This window comes from Balaenoptera ricei, chromosome 2 (assembly GCF_028023285.1).
Source record: "Balaenoptera ricei isolate mBalRic1 chromosome 2, mBalRic1.hap2, whole genome shotgun sequence".
In the NCBI taxonomy this organism is placed as follows: domain Eukaryota; kingdom Metazoa; phylum Chordata; class Mammalia; order Artiodactyla; family Balaenopteridae; genus Balaenoptera; species Balaenoptera ricei.
The window spans coordinates 142,031,430-142,058,218 of record NC_082640.1 but is presented as its reverse complement, the minus strand read 5'-3'; the positions used below and the strand labels follow the sequence as shown (position 1 = coordinate 142,058,218).

Genomic DNA, 26,789 nt, shown 5'->3' with positions numbered 1-26,789 from the left:
GTATCAATTTACATTCCCACCAACAGTGCAAGAGTGTTCCCTTTTCTCCACACCCTCTCCAACATTTATGGTTTGTAGATTTTTTGATGATGGCCATTCTGACTGGTGTGAGGTGATACCTCATTGTAGTTTTGATTTGCATTTCTCTAATGATTAGTGATGTTGAGCATCCTTTCATGTGTTTGTTGGCAATCTGTATATCTTCTTTGGAGAAATGTCTATTTAGGTCTTCTGCCCATTTTTAGATTGGGTTGTTTGTTTTTTTGATATTGAGCTGCATGAGCTGCTTGTAAATTTTGGAGGTTAATCCTTTGTCAGTTGCTTCATTTGCAAATATTTTCTTCCATTCTGAAGGTGTCTTTTCATCTTGTTTATGTTTTCCTTTGCTGTGCAAAAGCTTTTAAGTTTCATTAGGTCCCATTTGTTTATTTTTGTTTTTATTTCCATTTCTCTAGGAGGTGGGTCAAAAAGGGTCTTGCTGTGATTTACGTCATAAAGTGTTCTGCCTATGTTTTCCTTTAAGAGTTTTATAGTGTCTGGCCTTACATTTAGGTCTTTAATCCATTTTGAGTTTATTTTTGTGTATGGTGTTAGGAAGTGTTCTTATTTCATTCCTTCACATGTAGCTGTCCAGTTTACCCAGCACCACTTATTGAAGAGACTGTCTTTGCTCCATTGTATATTCTTGCCTCCTTTATCAAAAATAAGGTGACTATATGTGCATGGGTTTATCCCTGGGCTTTCTATCCTGTTCCATTTATCTATATTTCTGTTTTTGTGCCAGGACCATACTGTCTTGATTACTGCAGCTTTGTCGTATAGTCTGAAGTCAGGGAGCCTGATTCCTCCAGCTCCGTTTTTCTTTCCCAAGATTGCTTTGGCTATTCAGGGTCTTTTGTGTTTCCATACAATTGTGAAGTTTTTTATTCTAGTTCTGTGAAAAATGCATTGGTAGTTTGATAGGGATTGCATTGAATCTGTAGATTGCCTTGGGTAGTAGAGTCATTTTCACAATGTTGATTCTTCCAATCCAAGAACATGGTATATCTCTCCATCTCTTTGTATCATCTTTAATTTCTTTCATCATTGTCTTATAGTTTTCTGCATACAGGTCTTTTGTCTCCTTAGGTAGGTTTATTCCTAGGTGTTTATTCTTTTTGTTGCAGTGGTAAATGTGTTTTAAGGAGTGTTTCCTTAATTTCTCTTTCAGATTTTTCATCATTAGTGTATAAATATGCAAGAGATTTCTGTGCATTAATTTTGTATCCTGCTACTTTACCAAATTCATTGATCAGCTCTAGTAGTTTTCTGGTAGCATCTTTAGGATTCTCTATATATACTATCATGGCATCTGCAAACAGTGACAGCTTTACTTCTTCTTTTCTGATTAGGATTCCTTTTATTTCTTTTTCTTCTCTGATTGCTGTGGCTAAAACTTCCAAAATTATTTTGAATAATAGTGGTGAGAGTGGACAACCTTGTCTTGTTCCTGATCTTAGAGGAAAAGGTTTCCGTTTTCACCATTGAGAATGATGTTGGCTGTGAGTTTGTCATATATGGCCTTTATTATGTTGAGGTAAGCTCCCTCTATGCCTACTTTCTGGAAGGTTTTTATCATAAATGGGTCTTGAATTATTTCAAAAGCTTTTTCTGCATCTAGTGAGATAATCCTATGGTTTTTCTCCTTCAATTTGTTAATCTGGTTTATCACATTGATTGATTTGTGTATATTGAAGAATCCTTGCATTCCTGGGATAAACCTCACTTGATCATGGTGTATGATCCTTTTAATGTGCTGTTGGATTCTGTTTGCTACTATTTGGTTGAGGATTTTTGCATCTATGTTCATCAGTGATATTGGCCTGTAATTTTCTTTCTTTGTGACATCTTTGTCTCGTTTTGGTATCAGGGTGATTGTGGTCTTGTAGAATGAGTTTGGGAGTGTTCCTCCCTCCGCTATATTTTGGAAGAGTTTGAGAAGGATAGGGGTTAGCTCTTCTCTAAATGTTTGATAGAATTCACCTGTGAAGCCATCATCTGGTCCTGGGCTTTTGTTTGTTGGAAGATTTTTAATCACAGTCTCAATTTCAGTGCTTGTGATTGGTCTGTTTATATTTTCTATTTCTTCCTGGTTCAGTCTCAGAAGGTTGTGCTTTTCTAAGAATTTGTCCATTTCTTCCAGGTTGTCCATTTTATTGGCATATAGTTGCTTGTAGTAATCTCTCATGATCCTTTGTATTTCTGCAGTGTCAGTTGTTACTTCTCCTTTCTCATTTCTAACTCTATTGATTTGAGTTTTCTCCCTTTTTTTCTTGATGAGTCTGGCTAATGGTTTATCAATTTTGTTTATCTTCTCAAAGAACAAGCTTTTAGTTTTATTGATATTTGCTATCATTTCCTTCATTTCTTTTTCATTTATTTCTGATCTGATCTTTATGATTTCTTTCCTCCTGCTAACTTTGGGGTTTTTTTGTTCTTCTCTCTCTAATTGTTTTAGGTGTAAGGTTAGGTTGTTTATTTGAGATGTTTCTTGTTTCTTGAGGTAGGATTGTATTGCTATAAACTTCCCTCTTAGAACTGCTTTGGCTGCATCCCATAGGTTTTGGGTCGTCGTGTTTTCATTGTCATTTGTTTCTAGGTATTTTTTGATTTCCTCTTTGATTTCTTTAGTGATCTCTTGGTTATTTAGTAGTATATTGTTTAGGCTCCATGTTTTTGTATTTTTTACAGATTCTTTCCTTTAATTGATATCTAGTCTCATAGCGCTGTGGTCAGAAAATATACCTGATACGATTTCAATTTTCTTAAATATACCAAGGCTTGACTTGTGACCCAAGATATCTTCTATCCTGGAAAATGTTCCATGAGCCCTTGAGAAGAAAGTGTATTCTGTTGTTTTTGGATGGAATGTAGTATAAATATCTATTAAGTCCATCTTGTTTAATGTATCATTTAAAGCGTTTGTCCTTATTTATATTCATTTTGGTTGATCTGCCCATTGGTGAAAGTGGGGTGTTAAAGTCCCCTACTATGATTGTGTTACTGTCGATTTCCCCTTTTATGGCTGTTAGCATTTGCCTTATGTATTGAGGTTCTCCTATGTTGGGTGCATAAATATTTACAATTCTTGTATCTTCTTCTTGGATTGATCCCTTGATCATTATGTAGTGCCTTTCTTTGTCTCTTGTAATAGTCTTTAAGTTAAAGTCTATTTTGTCTGATATGAGAATTGCTACTCCAGCTTTCTTTTGATTTCCATTTGCATGAAATGTCTTTTTCCATTCCCTCACTTTCAGTCTGTATGTGTCCCTAGGTCTGAAGTGGGTCTCTTGTAGACAGCATATATATGGGTCTTGTTTTTGTATCCATTCAGCCAGTCAATGTCTTTTGGTTGGAGCATTTAATCCATTTACATTTAAGGTAACTATTGATATGTATGTTCCTATTACCATTTACTTAATTGCTCTGGGTTTGTTATTGTAGGTCTTTTCCTTCTCTTGTGTTTCCTGCCTAAAGAAATTCCTTTAGCATTTGTTGTAAAGCTGGTTTGGTGGTGCTGAATTCTCTTAGCTTTTGCTTGTCTGTAAAGGTTTTAATTTCTCTGTTGAATCTGAATGAGATCCTTGCTGGGTAGAGTAATCTTGGTTGTAGGTTTTTCCCTTTCATCACTTTAAATATGTCCTGTCACTCCCTTCTGGCTTGCAGAGTTTCTGCTGAAAGATCAGCTGTTAACCTTATGGGGATTCCCTGGTATGTTATTTGTTGTTTTTCCATTGGTGCTTTTAATATTTTTTCTTTGTATTTAATTTTTGATAGTTTGATATGTGTCTTGGTGTGTTTCTCCTTGGATTTATCCTGTATGGGACTCTCTGTGCTTCCTGGACTAGATTGACTATTTCCTTTCCTATATTAGGGAAGTTTTCAACTATAATCTCTTCAAATATTTTCTCGTCACTTTCTTTTTCTCTTCTTCTTCTGGGACCCCTATAAGTTGAATGTTGGTGCATTTAATGTTGTCCCAGAGGTCTCTGAGACTGTCCTCAATTCTTTTCATTCTTTTTTCTTTATTGTGCTCTGCGGTAGTTATTTCCACTATTTTATCCTCCAGGTCACTTATCCATTCTTCTACCTCAGTTATTCTGCTATTGATTCCTTCTAGAGAATTTTTAATTTCATATATTGTGTTGTTCATCATTGTTTGTTTGCTCTTTAGTTCTTCTAGGTCCAAGATTTTCGATCATCTTTATGATCATTACTCTGAATTCCTTTTCAGGTAGACTGCATATTTCCTCTTCATTTGTTTGGTCTGCTGGATTTTTACCTTGCTCCTTCATCTGCTGTGTGTTTCTCTGTCTTCTCATTTTGATTTACTTACTGTGTTTGGTGTCTCCTTTTCACAGGCTGCAGGTTCGTAGTTCCCGTTGTTTTTGGTGTCTGCCCCCAGTGGCTAAGGTTGGTTCATTGGGTTGTGTAGGCTTCCTGGTGGAGGGGACTGGTGCCTGTGTTCTGGTGGGCAGGACCGTGTCTGGTGGTGTGTTTTGGAGTGTCTGTGACCTTATTATGATTTCAGGCAGCCTCTCTGCTAATGAGTGGGGTTGTGTTCCTGTCTTGCTAGTTGTTTGGCATAGGGTGTCCAGCACTGCAGCTTGCTGGTCGTTGAGTGGAGCTGGGTCTTAGTGTTGAGATGGAGATCTCTGGGAGAGCTTTCGCCATTTGATATTACATGGAGCCAGGAGGTCTCTGGTTGACCAATGTCCTGAACTCGGCTGTCCCACCTCAGAGGCACAGGCTGACACCTGGCTGAGCACCAAGACCCTGTCAGCCACACGGCTTAGAAGAAAAGGGAGAAAAAATAATAATAATTAATAAATAAATAAAGTAAAATAACATAAAAGTTACTATAATCAAAAATAATTACTAAAAATTTAAAAAATTAAAAAGAAAGAAGGAAAGAAAAAAGCGAGCAACCAAACCAAAAAACAAATCTACCAATGGTAACAGGTGCTAAAAACTATACTAAAACAAACAAACAAACAAAAAAACGAACAGACAGAACCCTACGACAAATTCACACAAGGAAGCATACACATACACACTCACAAAAAGAGAAAAAGGAAAAAAATATATTTATCTATATATAAAAAAAAAAGGAGGAAGAGAGCAACCAAATACATAAACAAATCTACCAATGATAATAAACTGTAAATAGTAAACTAAGATAAACATAAAGCCCATAACAAATTAGATGCAGAAAGCAAACCCCAAGTCTGCAGTTGCTCCCAAAGTCCATTGCCTCAATTTTGGGAAGATTTGTTGTCTATTCAGGTATTCCACAGTTGCAGCATACATCAAGTTGACTGTGGAGACTTAATCTGTTGCTCCTGAGGCTGCTGGGAGAGATTTCCCTTTCTCTTCTTTGTTCGCACAGCTCCTGGGGTTCCGCTTTGGATTTGGCCCCGCCTCTGTGTGTAGGTCGCCTGAGGGCGTCTGTTCCCCGCCCAGACAGGACTGGGTTAAAGGAGCAGCTGATTCTGGGGCTCTGGCTCACTCAGGCCAGGGGGAGGGAGGGGTACGGAATGCAGGGTGAGCCTGCAGCGGCAGAGGCCGGCATGATATTGCAGCAGCCTGAGGCGCACTGTGTGTTCTCCTGGGGAAGTTGTCCCTGGATCACAGGACCCTGGCAGTGGCGGGCTGCACAGGCTCCCGGGAGGGGAGGTGTGGAGAGTGACCTGTGCTTGCACACAGGCTTCTTGGTGGCTGCAGCAGCAGCCTTAGCATTTCATGCCTGTCTCTGGTGTCCGTGCTGATAGCCATGGCTTGCGTCGGTCTCTGGAGCTCGTTTAGGCAGTACTCTGAATCCCCTCTCCTCGCGCACCCCGAAACAATGGTCTCTGGCCTCTTAGGCAGGTCCAGACCTTTTCCCGGACTCCCTCCCGGCTAGCTGTGGCGCACTAGCCCCCTTCGGGCTGTGTTCACACAACCAACCCCAGTCCTCTCCCTGGAATCTGACCTCTGAAGCCGGAGCCTCAGCTCCCAGCCCCCTCCCATCCCGGCGGGTGAGCAGACAAGCCTCTCGGGCTGGTGAGTGCTGCTCGGCGCCGAGCCTCTGTGCGGGAATCTCTCCGCTTTGCCCTCCACACCCCTGTGGCTGCGCTCTCCTCCGTGGCTCTGAAGCTTCCCCCCTCTGCCACCCGCAGTCTCTGCCCACGAAGGGGCTTCCTAGTGTGTGGAAACCTTTCCTCCTTCACAGCTCCCTCCCACTGGTGCAGGTCCTGTCCCTATTCTTTTGTCTCTGTTTTTTCTTTTTTCTTTTGCCCGACCCAGGTACCTGGGGAGTTTCTTGCCTTTTGGGAAGTCTGAGGTCTTCTGCCAGAGTTCAGTGTGTTCTGTAGGAGTTGTTCCACATGTAGATGTATTTCTGATGTATTTGTGGGGAGGAAGGTGATCTCCACGTCTTACTCCTCTGCCATCTTGAAGGTCTCCCTGTGCCCAGGCTTTTGACAAGGCTTGTTTCCTCAACCCTCAGGACTCAGCTCAATTGTAGGCTCTTCAGAGAGACCTCCACAGACACCGTCCTATCTAGTTACCTGCTAACTTGCTTTTCTTCTTCAGAGTATGCAGCATAAACAGTATCATCTTATTTTTTTAATTTACTGTTTATTGTTAGTCTTCTCCACTCATCCAAGTGAGTTCCACGAGCGCAAAGATCTCACATGCCTTGTTCATCCTCTACCTCTAGCACCAAGCACAGCAGCTGATCCATATAAGACCTTCTAAGTATTTGTTGAATGAATGGATGGTGTTCTGGGGGTACAAACATGAATAAGACAGAGTCTTACCAGTTTTCCTGACTCACTTTACCCAAGCCAGACGCCTAAGAGCTATCCTGGACTCCTCCTCTCCATGATCCAATTTGATGAAGTCCTTTGGTCCTTATTGTTTCTCAGCTGGATTACTGTAATAGTATCTTGATCCTGATTTTTCCACATTTAGTCTTCCCCACATTTCAAACTCCAGACCATCTTCCAAACTTATATATTTATTTATAAGTGATTGGCATTTTCTCCAGCTAATCCAAGATTAGTAAAATGTGATTTCTCATGCAGATAAAAATAAACATGAGTTCCAATATTTCCCCCACATTCCACTTTGTAGACTGCTACATTCAAAGCACCTCCAATACTGACATTTCCAAAATGCATATCTGATTATATTGCTCTGTTTTAAATTACTGCAGCAATTCTTCAGTACCTTTAAGATTTGATTATATGAATTTTATCCTTTGTTTTGTTAATATGGTGTAGCACATTGATAGATGTACATCTGTTGAACCATCCTTGCATCCCTGGAAAAATTCCACTTGATCGTGGTGTATGATTCTTTTAATGTATTGTTGAATTTGGTTTGCTAATATTTTGTTGAGGATTTCCACATGTAAAAGAATGAAGTTGAACCCCCTTCCTCACACCATATACAACATTTAACTCAAAATTGACTATAGACCTAAATGATAAAACTCTTAGAAAAAACATAAGAGTAAATCTTTGTGACCTTGAGTTAGGTAAAGCCTTCTTACGCGTGACAACAAAAGCGCAGTAACCAAAGAAAAAATAGGTAAGTTGGACTTCATCAATATTAAAAACTTTTATGCTTCAAAGGGCACCACCAAGAAAGTGAAAAGACAGCCCGCAGCATGGGAGCAAATATTTGTAAATCATATATCTGCTAAAGGCTTTGTATCTAGAATACAAACACTTACAAATCAATAACAAAAAGTCAACTCACTTTTAAAATGGGTCAAAGATCTGAATAAATATACAAATGGCTAATAAGCACATGAAAAGATGCTCAACATCATTAGCCATTAGGCAAGTGCAAATTAAAACCACAGTTACACTGTAGAATGGTAGTTGCCAGGGACTGGGGTGAGGGGGAAATAGGGAGTTGTTATTTAATGAGAGTAGAGTTTCAGTTTTGCAAGTTGAAAAATTCTGGAGATCTACTGTGCGACAATGTGATGTACTTAACACTACTAAACTATACATTTTTAAAGGGTTAGGATGGTAAATTTTATGATATGTATTTTTTACCCAGTTAAAAAATTTTGATACCACTTCACACCCACTAGGATGGCAATAATAAAAAAGATAATAACAAGTGTTGGTGAGGATGTGGGAAAACTGGAACACTATACATTGCTGGTAAGAATGTAAAATGGTGCAGCTGCTTTGAAAACAGTTGGGAAGTTCCTCAAAATGTTCATTGTAGAATTTTGATATGAACCAGCACTTCCACTTGTAGGTATATACCCAAGATTAATGAAAACATATGTCCACATAAAAACTTGTAGCCAATGTCCACAGCAGCATTTTTCATAATAGCCAAAAAGTGAAAAAAATCTATATGTCCATAAACTGATGAATGGATAAACACAGTGTGGTATATCTATGCAATGGAATATTATTTGGCAATAAGAAGAAATAAAATACTGATTTATGCTATAACATGGATGAACCTTAAGAACATTATGCTAAGTAATATTCTGTGGCCAGTCACAAAAGGCCACATATTGTGTGTGATTCCGTTTGTGATTCTACATGTGATTCCATTCCATGCAATGTCCAGGACAGGCAAATCTATACTATAAAGAAAGTAAATCGGTGGTTGCATAGGGTTGGGGGAAACATGGCAGGGATTGGGGGTGATGGCTAATGCACACAGGGTTTTTTGTGTGGGTAATCAAAATGTTCTAAAATTGACTGTAGGAGTGGTTGGAAAACTTTCTGAGTACATTAAACCCTTGAATGGGGGAATTGTATTGATATGATAATTTAAACTATATCTCTATTAAACTGTTAAAAAGAAAAAAAAGGCAAAAACAAAAAAGGTCATGCAGCTTTTGCCTTGTTCACTAAAAACACTTACTCTAGGAATCCTGAGCCCCCATTTAAGAAATGACTATCCTAAGGCCACCTGGCTGTGACAAAGTCCAGGCCACACGGAGAGGCCACAAGTGTCCTAGCTTGGCCCGGCTTTCAAGTCATCACAGCCCAGGCACCAAATATATAAATGAAGAGCCTTCAGATGATTTTAGTCCTCTGGACTTTGAGTCACTTTAGTCATTTGGATCTTCTCAACTAAGGTCCCAGACAGGCCCATCCCTGCCATATCCTGTCCCAATACCTGACTACACAATCTGTGAGCATAATAAAATGGTGATGGTTTTATACAACTCCATTTTGGGATGGTTTGTAAAGCCCACGCTTCTGGTTTTCCTCCTACCTCACTATCTACTTCTCAGTGTACTTGTTCCTCCCAATCTCCGTGAATGCTGGAGTATCCCCTCAGTCCATGGACCACTTCTATTCCTGTGCTCACGTCGTCAGTGATCTCATGCAGACTCATGGCTTTAAATGCCATGCTGATGACATGGCATCAAGAAAAGATGAAATCTATCAGCCAGATCTTTCCCCTGAACTTCAGAGTATTATATTCACCTGCTTATTTGAGATCCCTACTTGGATTTCCAATTGGCATCCAAAATGGAACAAAAACAAAATTGCTCTTTTCCTCCAAACCTACCTTTTCCCAGTTGTTTCCATCTCAGTAAACTGCACTTCTCAGCCTTGCAGTGGTTAAGATGTCTTTGTCTAGATATACATAGCTCACTTCCTGGCCTTCTACAGGTCTCTATTATCCTGGTGAGGCCTTCCTTGACCATCGTATTTGAAGTAGATTCCTCACTTCCATCCTTCACATTCCCGACTCATTCATCCCAGCTTTGATTTTCTCCATAGCACTTAATCTCCACCTGATATATGATATTGCTAATTTGTCTCTCTCTCTACTAGAATGTAAGGCCTATGAAGGCACGGGTTTTTGCCTACTTTTTTTTTTTACTGCCGTATTCTCATGCCCACACAACGTGTAATGTCTTTGGCCCTCGGTAATTATTCAATTACTGAATGATTAAATGAGTTTAGGGAGCAAACAGAGATGAGACCAATAACACAAGCAGTGTTGGCCTCAGAAGTATCAATATATATAATATACCTCCTCTTTTGAGGAAGAGAGAAAAGAATGTCTACTGGCTTTGAACATCTAAACAAAATAGTAACAGTAATACCTGTCACACATAGAGCTTACTATATGCTATGCCCAGGTCTAAGCACTTCACATATATTAACTGGTATAAAACTCTCAACAGCCTATAGTTAGGTTCTATTATCACTATTTTTATAGATGAGGAAACTGATCAGAGTGAGTGAGGTTAAATAATTTGTCCAAGGGACAAGTGGCAGAGCTGGGAAAAAGCCCAAGATATATGACTTTGGGGGTCTATCATCTTAACCTACCTTTTGAAGCTTCTTTTCTGAAAGTGAGACAGCAGTGGTGGGGTACAAAACTTGACAAGAGTGGAAGAGAAATAGCTATTGGGAGTTCGGTAGGGGGTCCATTAGGAAAACAATAAAAGGATTGTTGAGCAGCAGTGACGACCTGGAAGCAACTAAGCAGAGAGGCTTCATGGTGGGCTCCATAAATTGGTTAGACCACTTGACCTTCTGTGGTAACAGCAGGAAAGAAACATAGTCGAGGTAAGCCAAGTGTGTGGGTTGCTGGGGCAGGTAGAGTGGAGAGGCCAAGAGAGCAAGCCAACATGGTAACACATTTGAAACAGTTGAGCCAGCAACCCAGGAGCAAGTTCATGAATTATTAGAATAGACTCAGGGACCCAGGAACTAGAGGTCATGATGACAAGAGAGAAACGATTCAGGAGAAATATAATATAGGGAGATATGAAAAGAGAGGGGAATTCAGTGTTCAAAATCTAGGTAATGGAGTTAGGGAATTACCTAGTGGAATAGGGGCCATCTGAGGCAGGATTGAGTAGAAGAGGCTGAAATCACCTCCACCCACCCTTCCTAAACCCCAGATTACCTATATTGATGCTACAAATTCCCACAAGCCAAGACAAAATTTCATTCCACAATTAACGAGAAGGCTTAAAAAATACAATAGACCCAGTGGGAGACAATTCATGATTATCTGTGCTGTGATGAGATGATTTGTGTTGTGTCCTTAAGCAAGTTTTTAAGTTCCTCCCCTAGAGCTGGTTTCGACATTAAGAACCCTCATAGGTACCAAGTTGGGAAGAAAGGGTCACTGAAGGAGGAAGTGGCTACTCACCTATCAGGTCTGCTTAATGTATCCCTGGTTGAGATTTTTGGAAAGTACCAACTACTCTACATAAAGCAAATGTTTTATCTAATGATCCATAAGATAAATTAAATAAAATGCTTTTGTAGATGTTTTCACAAGATGTCCCTTATTCACTGCTATTGGCCAATTCTGCCATAAGCCTCTAAGAGACACTGTACTTGTTTTTACTTGATTACTTACCAAATTCCTCATATTTATTACTACTGAGGTCAGGAAAAACAATTCCTTTAGTTGCAGCAAGGGGAGCTAAGGGCAAATCATCTTTAAGAGTTATGAAAAATAATGGGTGAATGGATAAACAAAATGTGGTATATACATATAATGGAATATTATTCAGCCTTAAAAAGGCAGGAAATTCTGATACATGCTGCAACACAGAGGAACCTTGAAAACATTATACTCAATGAAATAAGCCAGACACAAAAGGACAAATATTGTATGATTCCATGTATATGAAGTACCTAGAATAGTCAAATTCATAGAGACAGAAAGTAGAATGGTGGTTGCCCAGGGGCTGAAGGGAGGGGTAATGGGGAGTTACTGTTTGATGGGTATAGAGTTTCAGTCTGGGATGATGGAAAAATTCTGAAGACGGATACTGGTGGTGGTCACATAACAATGTGAAAGTACTTAATGCCACCAAATTGTATACTTAAGAATGGTTAAAATGGTAAATTTTATGTTATGTATATTTTACTACAATAAAAAAATTATGAAAAATGGAATAAGATTGCAGGTGGAATCTATCTCAGATGAGAAAGCAACCATGTATCTAGGACAGTTTAGGTACAAACAGATCTGTAAAGGGAAGCTGGATGGATAGGATGGGCAAAATGATCCCTGAGTATTCCCCCAACTGACCTACAAAGTGAATTTCCCAGATGAACTGCTATACAGCTAGCCAACTGCAGCAGGGACTGTAGCTTTTGACCGCCCTGCTTCCAGGGATAGAATTAGAACAGGGCCTTAGGAATTACTAAGATAGGGATGTACTTCTAATAAGCCATCAATGCTTCTGTTAGGGACAGATACTTTGAGGTCAGGAGCCTTGTCTGATTCTTTGTAGCCCAGACTCCCAAAAGGTATCTGGCCCCTCGAAGGTATTTATTACATAGCTATTGAACATAGATGAAATTTGATTTGGTTTATAAAATGGAGAATAGGTAATGTCTTTTTGAAAGTGCTATATTTGATGGGAATGAAATAATATTACATAAACACACTGACACAAAGATAAGGCATTATTCTTTTTTTTTAATTTTTATTTATTTATTTATTTATTTATGGCTGTGTTGGGTCTTCGTTTCTGTGTGAGGGCTTTCTCTTAATTGTGGCAAGCGGGGGCCACTCTTCATCGCGGTGCGCGGGCCTCTCACTATCGCGGCCTCTCTTGTTGCGGAGCACAGGCTCCAGACGCGCAGGCTCAGTAATTGTGGCTCACGGGCCCAGCTGCTCCGCGGCATGTGGGATCTTCCCAGACCCGGGCTTGAACCCGTGTCCCCTGCATCGGCAGGCAGACTCTCAACCACTGCGCCACCAGGGAAGCCCCAAAGCATTATTCTTAATACAAACAGGACAAATGAGGCTTGGAAATCTCCCTGCATGTCACAGTTTATTTGCCATGATCTAATTTCTTAGTGAGTTAAAGGTAATTTCCACTGAAGAAACAGGAAGCTCTGATTTACTTTTTTCTTCTTAGTCATCTTGGGAAAAGTGGGGAATGGGGCTTTTTTGACTATCAGGTTACTCAACTCTTAAGAGGATGTGACAAGGGATGAACAAAGTGATTTACTATTCAGAAGGACACGGGGTTTACTTAGAATAAAAAACACCCTAGAAAAAAAGTCACTTGTTTCTTTTAGTGATTTTTCTGGCTCTAAACCCCTTCAGTTTTGGATGGGTTCGTGTGCAGGAGGAACTCTAAGGTAAGGCATTGAGAGCCTCGCAGATCTTCCCTCGTAGGTCACATCCAGCTACTCTAATCATATTGGACAATACATTTAATTATCCAATAAATTTTATTATCCATGTTTTGTATATCTGCTTCCTATAAATGAGTATCATTTAAGTCTATGATACACTGAGAACAGTCAAGAATTGTTTCTTGCATTTATGATTTAAGAAGCTATATTTAAAAATTAAGACTTGTGTTTATGTGACTATAATTATAAGGAAAATTAGAAACCGAACAGCTGGATATTTATAAAAACGGATATTTCAGGAAAGGATTTAAAGTTAGAAGCCCTTTCCAACTCTTTTGTAAACCAGGGAACATACAATTATTTTAAGAAGGATTTCATTTTTACCCAACTGCATTCTAGATTTTGTCAAAGGAAAAACATTCAGAAATCTTAAGACTTTTACTTCCTCGAATTTTAGATGGATTGCTTTTCAGAATTTTTCTAATCAACATTACGTGAAATCCTCTAGCTGATAAAAGGCGAAATGTTTACATTCTTCTCAAGAGGTTGAATGAATTTTTATGCATTGACCCAGAATGGGATTCCAGTATTTGCCATACTGAACAGCAAGGAATAATTAATTTTCACCATCCATGTACCATACAAATATGAAGTTAAAATAGAATTTTCACTGACGGTTAACACTGTAGATTCCATGTTATGATTAATTCCAAGAAAACAAGAACACTGCATCTTCAGTGGGAAGTGTACTTCTCAGTTGTAACAACATCCTCAGAGACTTTTCAGTTTGTCTTTACCTTGCTCTTTTTGACTGCAAAGTGCAAAAGATTCCCGAACAAATTGCCTGCACATTGGGCACTGCTGAAAATACTTAACACAGCCATCACACAAGCACGTGTGTCTACATGGCAAGAGCACCCAGTTCACAGTCCCATTCTGGCAAACCACGCAGTCCTTGCTATTCTCTTCTGGAGGCTCCACTTCACTTTCAGATAGTCCAGCCTTTTCCAGCAAACTTTGGTCTGTGTTTTTTTCCTCTGGAGAGGAACTGCTGGAGGGAGTGGAATTATTATTTGCCGACATGAAAAGTTGCTGAAAATCAAAGAAACAAATGTAAAGATATTACAAATGACAATTACGCTTCAAATCCGGGGGTCATAAGACGTGCTAAAAATTTATGAGCTAGCAAATCCAATAACAAATAATAGCTAACTTCTATGATAACTAACTGAAAAATATTATCTCTTTATAGATAGTCATTCTTTGAAACTCTGCAAACAAAAAAGACACAGGATAAAGACTAGAGGGTACAACTTACCTTAAGATCATGAAATTGACCTTGAGCCAGGAGTAAATATTGATATAATATTCTACAGGAGAGTTTATAAGTCTTATCAGGAATATGAATTACTGACACCATGGAAATCTAAGATAAAAATTGAACAACAGTCAGTACATACCTCCTTACATTATTTCACAGATATGTGAAAAATACTTCTCAAATAAAAATAAAAGGTTGATAAATTAGAAAACTTACAATAAGTTCCTTAAATCACAGTCACAAAAGAGGACCCAGTTACATATTTTTGCCAGAATTATTTTATTTATACTCAAATTTACAAATTCAATGTCATCTCAACAAAAATAGCAATTAGTTTTTATACAGCTGTATAAGTTGACTAAAATTTTCATATGGAAAAATAAAACATAAGAACAGCTAGGAAAGGGGCTTCCCTGGTGGCGCAGTGGTTAAGAATCCTCCTGCTAATGTGGGGGACATGGGTTCGAGCCCTGGTCCAGGAAGATCCCACATGCCACAGAGCAGCTAAGTCCATGCGCCACAATTACTGAGCCCACAAGCCACAACTACTGAGCCTGCGCTCTAGAGCCCACGAGCCACAACTACTGAGCCCGCACACCACAACTACTGCAGCCCACGTGCCTAGAGACTGTGCTATGCAACAAGAGAATCCACTTCAATGAGAAGCCCGCGCACCACAACGAAGAGTAGCCCCCCCTCGTTTCAACTAGAGAAAGCCCACGTGCAGCAACGAAGACCCGATGCAGCCAAAAATGAATAAATAAAATAAATTAATTTTAAAAAAAAAGAATAGCTAGGGAAATATTGAAAAGAAAGCTATGAGAGGGACTAAGCTCGGTCAGATATTAAAGCATACTACAAAGCCTCTAAAATTAAAACAGTGTGGTACTGGCACATGAATAGACAGATGGATGGAACAGAATAAACAGTCCAGAAACAGACATAACTATATATACAAATATGACAAAGGTAGCATCTCAAATCACTAAACAAAGAGAGCCTTCTTAATAATAAAAAGTATTGGGGCAACTGGATAGCTGTTTGGAAAAATATAAAATTAGATGCATTCCTCATTCCATACATAAGAATAAACTCCAAAAGCATAAGAGATCTAATTGTGAAAAATAAAACTATACAAGCACTAGGAAAAACATGTGAATTTCTTTTTAGTTTTAGTGTAGAAAAAGACTTTCAAACTATGACCCAAACCCAGAGGCAGATAAATTTGACAAACCTAACTACATAAAAATGTAAAATTTGCATGACAAAAAGCACTAAAAGTAAAGCCAAAAGACATATGACAAGCTGAAATATATATTCACGATGTATATCACAGACTAGGGGTTAATATCTCTAATTTATAAAGAACTTTTAAAAATTGAAGAAAACGTGAATAAAAATCCTATAGAGAAATGGGCAAAAGACATGAACAGATAATATACAAAAAGATAAAAACATGATCTTTAGCCATATTAAAAGATGTTCAATTTCACTCACAATATGATAAATGCAAATTAAAACTTAACTGAGATATAATTTCTTTCCCATCAGGTTAACAAAAATTGAAAAGCTTGTCAGTACACTCTATGGAGAAATCATCACTCTCATATACTGCTGGTGGAAATGTGTTAAAAAAAAAAAATACAACTCCAAAGGTACAATTCCAATGGAGGGGAATTTGGCAGTATATAACAGAAAGAAATGTATTTACTTAGCCTTCAACCACATAACCTCAACAACGTTAAAATACGGACACACAGGTTATTCAGTGCAAGATTATCTGTTATTGCAGAATACTGGAAACTACCTGAATGTCCAACCACAGGAGACTGGCTGAATAACTGTCATACATGGATACCCTACATACAGTAAAGTGCTAGGCAGCTGTAAGTGAAAAAAGCAAGAACATGTATAGTATATATAGGGTGCTACCTTTTGTGTAAGAAAGAAGGAAAAATAAGAAGAAATAGAAAGATATCTGTATTTTCTTATCATTACAATAACAAACATAGGAAGGATAAACCAGAAAACAATGAACTTGATTATCTGTACAAGAAATGGGGTGTATGAGAATGGGGGTAAGGGATGAAAGAAACATCTGAGTATACCACTTTATATAGTTTTTTGACTTTTGAGAGAACTAATCTGAGTAATTTATGGACACAGTTTTTGACTATAAATCCTCAGTTTGGGGCAGGAAATAAGGAAAGGGCAGTTTGAGGACCAAAATAATCATATTCAGTAATGAATTATAAACCACTGGGGGAAAAAGGAATTCATGAGGCCATGAGGATAACAAATAGATAAACAAAGAGGTAAATCGGAGGACTCTTGCTTGTAATAGAATGCTGAGGGCTGACTGGAGGGCTGGAGTTGGAAAATAATCATTTTGCAACCATCATGGTAAAGATGAAATCTGGTAAGAATCATTAATGGATATTAAATCCAGGGGGAAATTTTACTAAAGAACAGGATATTTGTATGGTCTTAAAGTGCCTCCCTACACACTGCTTATTACTTGCAAGGGAGGGGAAAAAAGGCAACAGTGGAAAATTGGATAACACCTTGACTGAGAAATCAAAATTTACATCACCAATGAGGGTAAAGAACCTCCCATTCTTCTATAGGCGATGCCCTGAAACGCACACATAATCACCTGCGTTGTACACTGGCTGAGAATGCTCAACTCCAATCTAATCATGATGAAACATCAGACAAAATGAGAAATGCTCTACTTTACAAAAACAGTGTGTGCATGTGACTCTATTCTTCAAAAATGCTAATGTCATAAAAGACAAAAGAAAGGCTATGGAAATGTCTCAGATTAAAGGAGGTTAAAGATACATGACATATACAACATCTGACTCTAGACTAGAATCTGTACTGGAGGGGAAAACATGTTGTAAAGAATACTGTTAGACAGACTGACAAATTGGAATATATATTATAATAGATTAGATAAAATATTATACCAATGTTAGATTTATAAAGTAGATAACCATATTGTAGTTACACAAGAGAATATCCCTATTATTAGGAAATACACACTGAAGTGCTTGGGTGTAAAGAATCATCATGTATACAACTTATTCTCAATTCATTAAAAAATATATATACACATACACCCATAAATATATATGTGGGCAAATAGTGAAAATGGTGCAAATGTTAACAATTAACAATAGGAGATCAGGGTAAAGGGTATATGGATGTTCTTCTACTTTTTTATTTTTGCAAATTTTTGAAATTATGTCCATAAAGAAAGTTAAAAAAACAACAACAACCCTATTATGGCTGTAAACATACAATATCCTTTACAGCCTCATAAGGATTTATTAATTTGGCAGTGACTTCAGAGGCTTTTAATACTAAATCAAAACGACAGGATTGGTAAAAGATAGTAATGTTATCACCTACTACTAACAATCCTGCCATTTAATTTAACATTAAAAGCCTCTGAAGCTACTATCATGCTAGTTATGAATATATATATAGTTGTAGATTTACATTTGATATGGAAAAGATGTTTAAAACATACTATTAAATGAAAGCAGATCCCAAAATAGTATGGACAATTTGATCCTATTTTTGTTTCAAAATTACATACATAGAGGTCTAGAAAGATACAAATATTCACAGTGGTTATCTTTGGATGATAGAATACAGGTGATTTTCCTTTTTTCCCTTTTGGCTTATCTAGATTTTCTACTTCTATTTCCTGCCACAAACATGTATCATTTGAGTAGTACAGAAAACAAACTAGTATAATTTAGTAAAAATGAAAAAAAATTTAACTCAAGATCTTGCAGTGACAATCCCTACTTTCCTTATCTACCTAAAATAACAAACTGGTTCCTAACTACACAATCTGAATGTAATTTATTACTGTTACGATAGGAGTGAGAGAGTTAAAAAATTTCTTTTCTAGATTTAGAATTTCTGACCCCAGATAAAATACTGAAAAACCAAATGCCCAATTTGCTTTTAAAATTAAGAACAGAGAACATTCATACAAAATATACTAATATGCTTTAGTGCCAATGTTAGGCCCCACCTGAGAGATAAGAGAGCGAGAAGCAAGGATTAACAGGAAAAAAAGAAGGGAACCTACTGATAAGAACGGAAGATACAGAGAAGGACCCAGGCAGGGAGGTGTATACAAAGGACCTGAGAACCAGGTACTTTGTCTGCCCTGTGGGAATAAGCCTCCCCCAACCACAGCTGGGCCAGTAGACTTCATTCCAGTTGCATCAGGGACCTGAGAGCAAATCTTTCCCTGTTTAGAATGCCTCTGAACTGTACACTGAAAAGTGGTTAAAATGGTCAACTTTATGTATTTTACAGCCCCCAACACCAAACACACACACACACACACATACATACACACACACACACACACACACACACACACACACACTCACACTCCTTCTCTGTTTAGACTGAGGAGGAAAGTTAGAAAATAAGGAAGAGTCTGAGTACTCAAGTTGACAAAGAGCACCAGCAGCGAGAGGGAAAGGAACCACAGGGGAAGCTGAGAGGAAGGTGACAGATCTGACCCTTTCTGTCTCGAATGAAAGGAAAGAAGTAGGGGAGCTTAGAAGAGATGGGGGACACAGTGGTGAGAGAAGGGCTATCTTGCCCAGGTAGGCAGAGTGAAGGACAGAAAGGCTGGACATATCAAACACCAACTTAATAGGTCTTATTTATCTTCAGCTGAAAAGAGTGGGAGGGCCAAAGGGAGGGAGAAGGGAGACAGCCAGAAGAGCTCTCCTATGGACTATTCAGGAGCTTGGCTGTGAGGCTCTATGTGGCTCACTAACATTGCTTGGTATGACTTTTTTTTTCACTTATCAAATTTACTGAGCACCTATTGTGTTTCAGGCACTCTGTTAGGTTCTGGAAATACACTGCTGTTAGTATGACTTTTATTTGGAAAAAACAAACTGACTTCAGCTCAATGGAACTTCAATTTGATAAAATTAACCCTGCTCCCCAAAAAACTACAGAGGCATAACTTATTGAGCAGGGTCTAGATCTCCCAATCAGGGTGTGCACCTTCCAAAGCTCAGTGTGTGCTGGTTTTGGTGAGATACTCCTGTTAAAAACAAAGCATACTGCCACAGGACTACAAAGGCTCAGAATCGAGCCCTGGTTCCATCTCTTATTTCCTGAATGCCTGGGAGTTTTCTTTAGTCTCTTTCAGTGTTTATAAGACAGATGCCCTAACACACAAAGTTGTTGGAAGGAATAAATATGTTAATGGTAGCGAATGTACTTTGTATATTACAAAGTGTCATAAAAATGTTACCATATCTTTATGCATCAACATATCTATTTCATGCACTTCAGAAAAGTAGTAAATTGTATATAAAGCCATTCTTATCATGATAGGATTTCACCAAAAGTTTATTTCACGTACAAGCTTCTACCATACTTATAGGAATGTCAGGCTCAGGGCCTTGTAGATCTCTAACATGCTTTTATCTTCCTAATTGGGATAAACTACCAGACTAAAGAAATAATTAGCACATAATGAGAAAAGGAGATTACAATAATTACTGAAAATATAGGGACCAAACACATATAAGATGTAGGTGCAGCAGGGGCTATGATAGAAACAAGATGACTGCAAGCATGCAAAGAAAAGAGTGGATACTGTCTTAAAATCAAGCCCTTCAGATCATTACAGTGCTTATTTATTCAGTGCTAAAAATGCAAGGAATAAACATGCTTCCTAACAGACCTTTTTCTATGTGGCAAAAATGACAGAATATAGGATGATGAAATTAATGTAATTCAACTCTATCTTTCATTTTCTAAATAAAATCATATTCTTGCAATCCATATGGAAAAAAACAAGTCATGCTCTGAAGGAGCATTACACATATAAAACGCATACAGGTGTACTTCCCATGTATTCATTTTCCAAAAAAAAAAATGTGTCCAGGCCAAATGTATATCCTCAGAAATTAAAATAAATCTTTTTCTATTTCACCAAATAATTAAGACCCATCATCCAAATCACTTAAAAGTAATGTTTCCAGAATTTTAAAATTACTTACAATATCATAAATTTCTCGGTTATCTTCATCAGCTAGGGTCAACAGCGCTACCAATGGATAGCGAGATCTGGGCACTGTACCAAAGTCTTCAATTTTAGTATCTTTTGGTAACTGGCAATATAATTCTTCTTTGCTGTCCTTTTTAATACTTTTTGAAGATGTAAAGATAAATTGCCACTATAAGCAAAAATACAACAATATACCAAAGGGGATAAATAATAACTTAGCAACACTATTTTATCCATAAAAAGTCTAATGTCTAAAATTTTCATGTGCTAAAGGATATATCAGATAAAAGGATACAAATACTGCTCTTGATAGAGATATTCACTATACAGAGCATCTTCTAATGCTTGAGGAGTGCTTATTCGGAAGCAATAAAAGTGCTTTTGCAGAGCTTCATATAATTTTTGAACACTGCACCCCCAGTAGCAAGTAAGGAGGCTATCTTCAAGGCAATCTGTTGTCAAAGTTATGCCAGCTGTGGAAAACAAACGAGACAAAGAGAAGAAAATTACCTAATGCTATTTCTACTACTATTATACATAGCCAGTAACAAAAGCTTCCTTTTGGATGCTGGCCAGGCTGACAGCAGTTAAAGGAACTCATTAAAGGATATGTGCCTATAAATGAAGGAAATGGTCTCTAAAACAAAAGATATAAAAACTTCAATGTCTACACAATTTTGAAGTGCTGTCAGTAAACTCTAATTTACATTATTTTATATTTATTCTTGGAAGTTATAAAGATTTTTTTTTGATGACTTCAAGACTCTTCCCACATAAATTTAAAAAACTGAAATACAGTTCACTCTTGATAACCTACCACTCTAACAGTGTATATAATCCTAACTACAAGAAGTAATAGAGCTGGCTCTAAAAGCGGATGCATACAACCCATGCGGTCCAGAAGATGATCAGTAGAGTAGGAAAAATATTAAAAAGAAATTGAGCCTTACTAACATTAACATACTCATTGACAACACTGATATACCCTTGTCACACAGTTAATGTCCCATGTAATATGCAAAATATCCTAAGGAAAGAGTGGAGATTCCAAAACATGGAGGGTTTAATAGTGATGCCCTCATTCATTTGTTTGCTTTCAGCATAATAAAATATATTACAATTTAAGTAAACCTGATTAAGTGGATATATAAGTTATAAGCAGACATTCAAATTATCTTATATAGTTTTGCCTATTTACCTAACACTTACATAGGACTTACTATGTGCCACCTATATGATTTTTTCCCTTGCTCATTGCAGTTGTAGCAATATTAAGTTCAAGGGCAGCAGCATCCAATGTCTCATACTGCTGGCAGTGCAAGCTGCAACATCTAGTGCTCAGTGGCCACGGCATACTTACCAGAGCAAAAGGGCATGATTTTGGTCATTGTTCCTGGCTGAACAGCCTTGGTCTCTGATTCTGGCTCTCCAAACCTACTGGCAATTCTGTAAACTACTCAATGTCCTTGGAGTGATTTCTGTTGTTTGCAAATAGGAATTTTTATTGATACATTATGTATTTTTTAAAAGTTGATCAAGAGTATGAGTTGGAAGGAGATACACAAACACAAGCAGATGCTCTACAGCAGGGGTCCCCAACCCCGGGCCGCGGACCGCTACCAGTCCGCCGTAGCCTGTTAGGAACCGGGCCACACAGCCGGAGATGAGCAGCAGGCGAGAGACAGAAGTTTCATCTGCCGCTCCCCATCGCTCGCATTACCGCCTGAACCATCCCCCCCGACCCCCGCTTCCGTGGAAAAACTGTCTTCCATGAAACAGGTCCCTGGTGCCAAAAAGGTTGGGGACCGCTGTTCTATAGGACACCAAAAATTGAGCTTTGCACTTTTCTTCTCACTATTCAGTAGTATGTACACAGAGTCTCAGATTCCGAACATGTACAGTAGCAGCAACATAGAGCAATTTCTAATCATTGTTAAGCAAAAATCTTAATTGGCAGGAATTTCACATAGGTAATTGGAACAGAATTTGATTTCAAATTTTTAAATAATGCCCAACATCAGGTATTAATTCAAGAATGGAAAATTCAGTTAGCTATTTTTCTTGATTAACTATTGAATAGCTGAAGAACACTCTATTAATACAAATTTTATATATATATGTATATGTATATATATATATTAAAATCACACAAACTTTCCTCTATGTCACTAAAGAACCACAAAACATGAGGCAAGGAAAAAAAGTTGGAAGTAGATAGGACAGGAAAAAATACAAAAGGCATATAAAAAAAAGGAACCCAGAAAATGATTTAATATTATTGCATTACTGGCAAAAATGCAAAAAAATGTGAAAAGATGTATGTTTAGAGCACTAGTTATATCAAAATGCTGGAACCCACCCAAATATCTATCAGTAAGGGATTAAATGAATAAAATATGGAATACTTTATTTTTTTTTAACATCTTTATTGGAGGATAACTGCTTTACAATGGTGTGTTAGTTTCTGCTTTACAACAAAGTGAATCAGCTATACATATACATATATCCCCATATATCCTCCCTCTTGCGTCTCCCTCCCACCCTCCCTCTCCCACTCCTCTAGGTGGTCACAAAGCACTGAGCTGATCTCCCTGTGCTATGCGGCTGCTTCCCACTAGCTATCTATTTTACATTTGGTAGTGTATATCTGTCCATGCCACTCTCTCACTTCGTCCCAGCTTACCCTTCCCCCTCCCCATGTCCTCAAGTCCATTCTCTATGTCTGTGTCTTTATTCCTGTCCTGCTCCTAGGTTCTTCAGAACCATTTTTTTTTTAGATTCCGTATATATGTGTTAGCATAAGATATTTGTTTTTCTCTTTCTGACTTACTTCACTCTGTATGACAGTCTCTAGGTCCATCTACCTCACTACAAATAACTCAATTTCATTTCTTTTTATGGCTGAGCAGTATTCCATTGTATATATGTACCACATCTTCTTTATCCATTCATCTGTCGATGGACACTTAGGTTGCTTCCATGTCCTGGCTACTGTAAATAGTGCTGCAATGAACATTGTGGTACATGACTCTTTTTGAATTATGGTTTTCTCAGGGTATATGCCCAGTAGTGGGATTGCTGCGTCGTATGATAGTTCTATTTTCAGTTTTTTAAGGAACCTCTGTACTGTTCTCCATAGTGGCTGTATCAATTTACATTCCCACCAACAGTGCAAGAGGGTTCCCTTTTCTCCACACCCTCTCCAGCATTTACTGTTTGTAGATTTTTTGATGATGGCCATTCTGGAATACTTTATAATGAAGTACTGTAACTCTTAAAAAAGAATTGAGCCATATCAAAATATCTGCATGTACTATTGTGGAACAATCTTCAGAATATATTGTTAAATGAAAAAAGCAAGGTGGAGGGAAGTATATATAGTATGTTACTGTTTATCTCAAAGGAGAGAATATCTATATATATGGGTTTAGTTACACTAAAAAAAGAACAATGGAAGGATAAACGTCAAAAAAAAAATAAAAAAACTCAACTTACAGAACATAGAAACCTACCCAGTGTGTTTGCTTTGTAAAAAGACTCAGAGTTCCAGGGATTCAGAGCTGCATACAAGACTTGTGTACAGACTTTGTACATCTGACTACAATAGGGAGTTTCAGAGTCTACTCACCACTGGATATTACTCATCCTTTAACATAATAGGTCTCTGAAATTAATAAGTTAACAAAAAGAACTACAGAATCTATAAAATTCTACTCCCTACAATCTTTCATAAACTTTTCCATTAATAGACTGACAAGAGAATGTCTCCCTTTAGTTCTTCCCACTTCTTTGCAAATAGAATTCCCATTCTTACATTTTCTTAATCTTCTATAATTCAGTGTGAACACAATGGCATCTTAGATCTATTGATCTAACAGATCAATAACAGATCATTAACAAAACTGGGACACAGCCATAAACCAGAAAATTCAGAAGCCAAATTAAGCGAGGCAGCATGGATGTGATTTCTCTCAACCTGCCCTTACGTGCCTAGCTGTAACAGCCAAGTAAAGCACAGCACAAGAGATAGCCTTGCAAAAAACTGGAAAAAAAAAGGACTACAGTCAAATGAGTTGAGCCATTAAAAAAGGAGAAACCCTAGGGCAGAAAAGCCACAAACCTTGAAGAAGCCCTGAGAAAGAAGAACTATATACAAGGAGATCATGCATGAGGATAATAAAACCGGAGGGAGTAGTGGGAGCTGAAAATTTTAGGTTGTAGGGAAGAGAGGTTCACAAATTCCTCCAAAAATGCTATGTGTGTCATCGTGCACAAGGCAGTTGCTTACAAAAGGACAGCAGAATTCCTGAACCACCATGGTTCTGCACATTTTAATCAGGAATGTTTTCTAAACACGTTAGTTTTCTCTGTCCTATCTTGAAATTTGTTCTTTCTAAGTGCAAAATGTCAGAATGAACCCCTTATCCACCACTGGGGGAAAAAAAGGTCCTTAGTTCCCTTTAAGTCAATTCAACTCAACTAATATATCCTGAGTACTTACTTTTTTTTTTTAATGAATTTATTTATTTTATTTATTTATTTGGCTGTGTGGGGGTCTTCGTTGCTGTGCACAGGCTTTCTCTAGTTGCGGTGAGCGGGGGCTAGTCTTCATTGCGGTGCGCGGGCTTACTGCGGTGGCTTCTCTTGTTGCAGAGCACGGGCTCTAGGCGCGCAGGCTTCAGTAGTTGTGGCACATGGGTTCAGTAGTTGTGGCTCGCGGGCTCTAAAGCACAGGCTCAGTAGTTGTGGCGCACGGGCTTAGCTGTTCTGCGCCATCTTCCCAGACCAGGGCTCGAACCCGTGTCCCCTGCATTGGCAGGCAGATTCTTTTTTTTTTTTTCTTTTTGTTGTTTTGTTTTTTGTTTTTCAGCAGTTTTATTATGATGTGCTTATAATGATTTTCTTTGTATTTATTCTGCTTGGGGTTTGTAGTGTTTCTTGAGTCTGTGGCATCAGATCCTTTATCTGTTTTGGAAAATTCTTGGTTATTGTATTTTAAAGTATTACTGTTACAACATTCTCTCTCAACTTTCCTTCTGGAACTAATGGTGTGTGTGTGTGTGTGTGTGTAATGCTCTTTTTTATCATTATTCCTAAAGTATAGTTCTTCAGAAATCCCTAACAAAAATCATCTGATACTTGTCAAATTCTCTATTCTTTGGAAGAATGGGACTCAGTATTTTGGTTCCACCTGTCCTAAGAAATTTCAAAAGCTCTGTTTAACTTCTCAGCCTCTCAGTCACTGTTTTCTGCTCAGCTTCTCAGTCTCTTAATTACTCAATTATAGACAAAGAAAAATACCAAGTGTCAGGCTAATGGCAGGCGGACTCTTAACCACTGAGCCAACAGGAAAGTCCCTGAGTATTTACTTTTAATGTCATTAAAGCTTCTACCCTGGGGACATGGAAGCATCATAAACCCACATACATTAAATAACAACAAAGCAATCCGAACAACCCACGCCTAGTAAATAGAGCTAAACAACTAAGATTAAAACTGATTCTCTGCTTTATTTTCAAGTAAATCAGGTCTCCAGATGTTCACCCTTCCTCCTCTATGTGCCAGGCATCTTAGGTACGCAGTGAAAATAAAGACTTGCATTTTTAAACTACCTATCTACACATCAAATGAAATAACCTTTTACAATCTCACAATTATTGCTCAGAATATTATTTCAATGTTATGGTTAGACACCTTTAATGACATCCACCATTCCACAGTTTAAACAAATGAATTTTATTCTACTGAGTACAATTCCCAGCAAAACGTTCTTCTTATTTCCCCATAGAAGACAGATAAAGAATGACATGCAGAGAGCCTCCCATCAAGCCTCTTAGATAGCCTCAACCACCAGAGGGCAGACAGCAGAAGCAAGAAAAACTACAATCCTGCAGCCTGTGGAACAAAAACCACAGTTACAGAAAGATAGACAAGATGAAAAGGCAGAGGGCTATGTACCAGATGAAGGAACAAGAAAAAACCCCAGAAAAACAACTAAATGAAGTGGAGATAGGCAACCTTCCAGAAAAAGAATTCAGAATAATGATAGTGAAGATGATCCAGGACCTTGGAATAAGAATGGAGGCAAAGATTGAGAAGATGCAAGAAATGATTAACAAAGACCTAGAAGAATTAAAGAACAAACAAACAGAGATGACCAATACAATAACTGAAATGAAAACTACACTAGAAGGAATCAATAGCAGAATAACTGAGGCAGAAGAACGGATAAGTGACCTGGAAGACAGAATGGTGG

At 38.0% G+C, this 26,789-nt stretch overlaps 1 protein-coding gene across 1 annotated transcript in view; it reads right to left on the bottom strand.

The window, feature by feature from the left end:
* Positions 1-12,465: 12,465 nt before the first annotated feature.
* CGRRF1 (cell growth regulator with ring finger domain 1) overlaps positions 12,466-26,789 on the bottom strand; it is a 34,714-nt gene continuing 20,390 nt past the window's right edge. Inside the window, exons 3-6 of the mRNA XM_059914266.1 lie at positions 20,829-21,006; positions 20,526-20,673; positions 14,461-14,568; positions 12,466-14,234 (exon numbers count right to left, since the gene is read on the bottom strand). Of these exons, the coding sequence (XP_059770249.1) occupies positions 13,914-14,234; positions 14,461-14,568; positions 20,526-20,673; positions 20,829-21,006 (755 nt within the window). The 3' untranslated portion in view covers positions 12,466-13,913. The remainder of the gene's footprint in view (positions 14,235-14,460; positions 14,569-20,525; positions 20,674-20,828; positions 21,007-26,789) is intronic.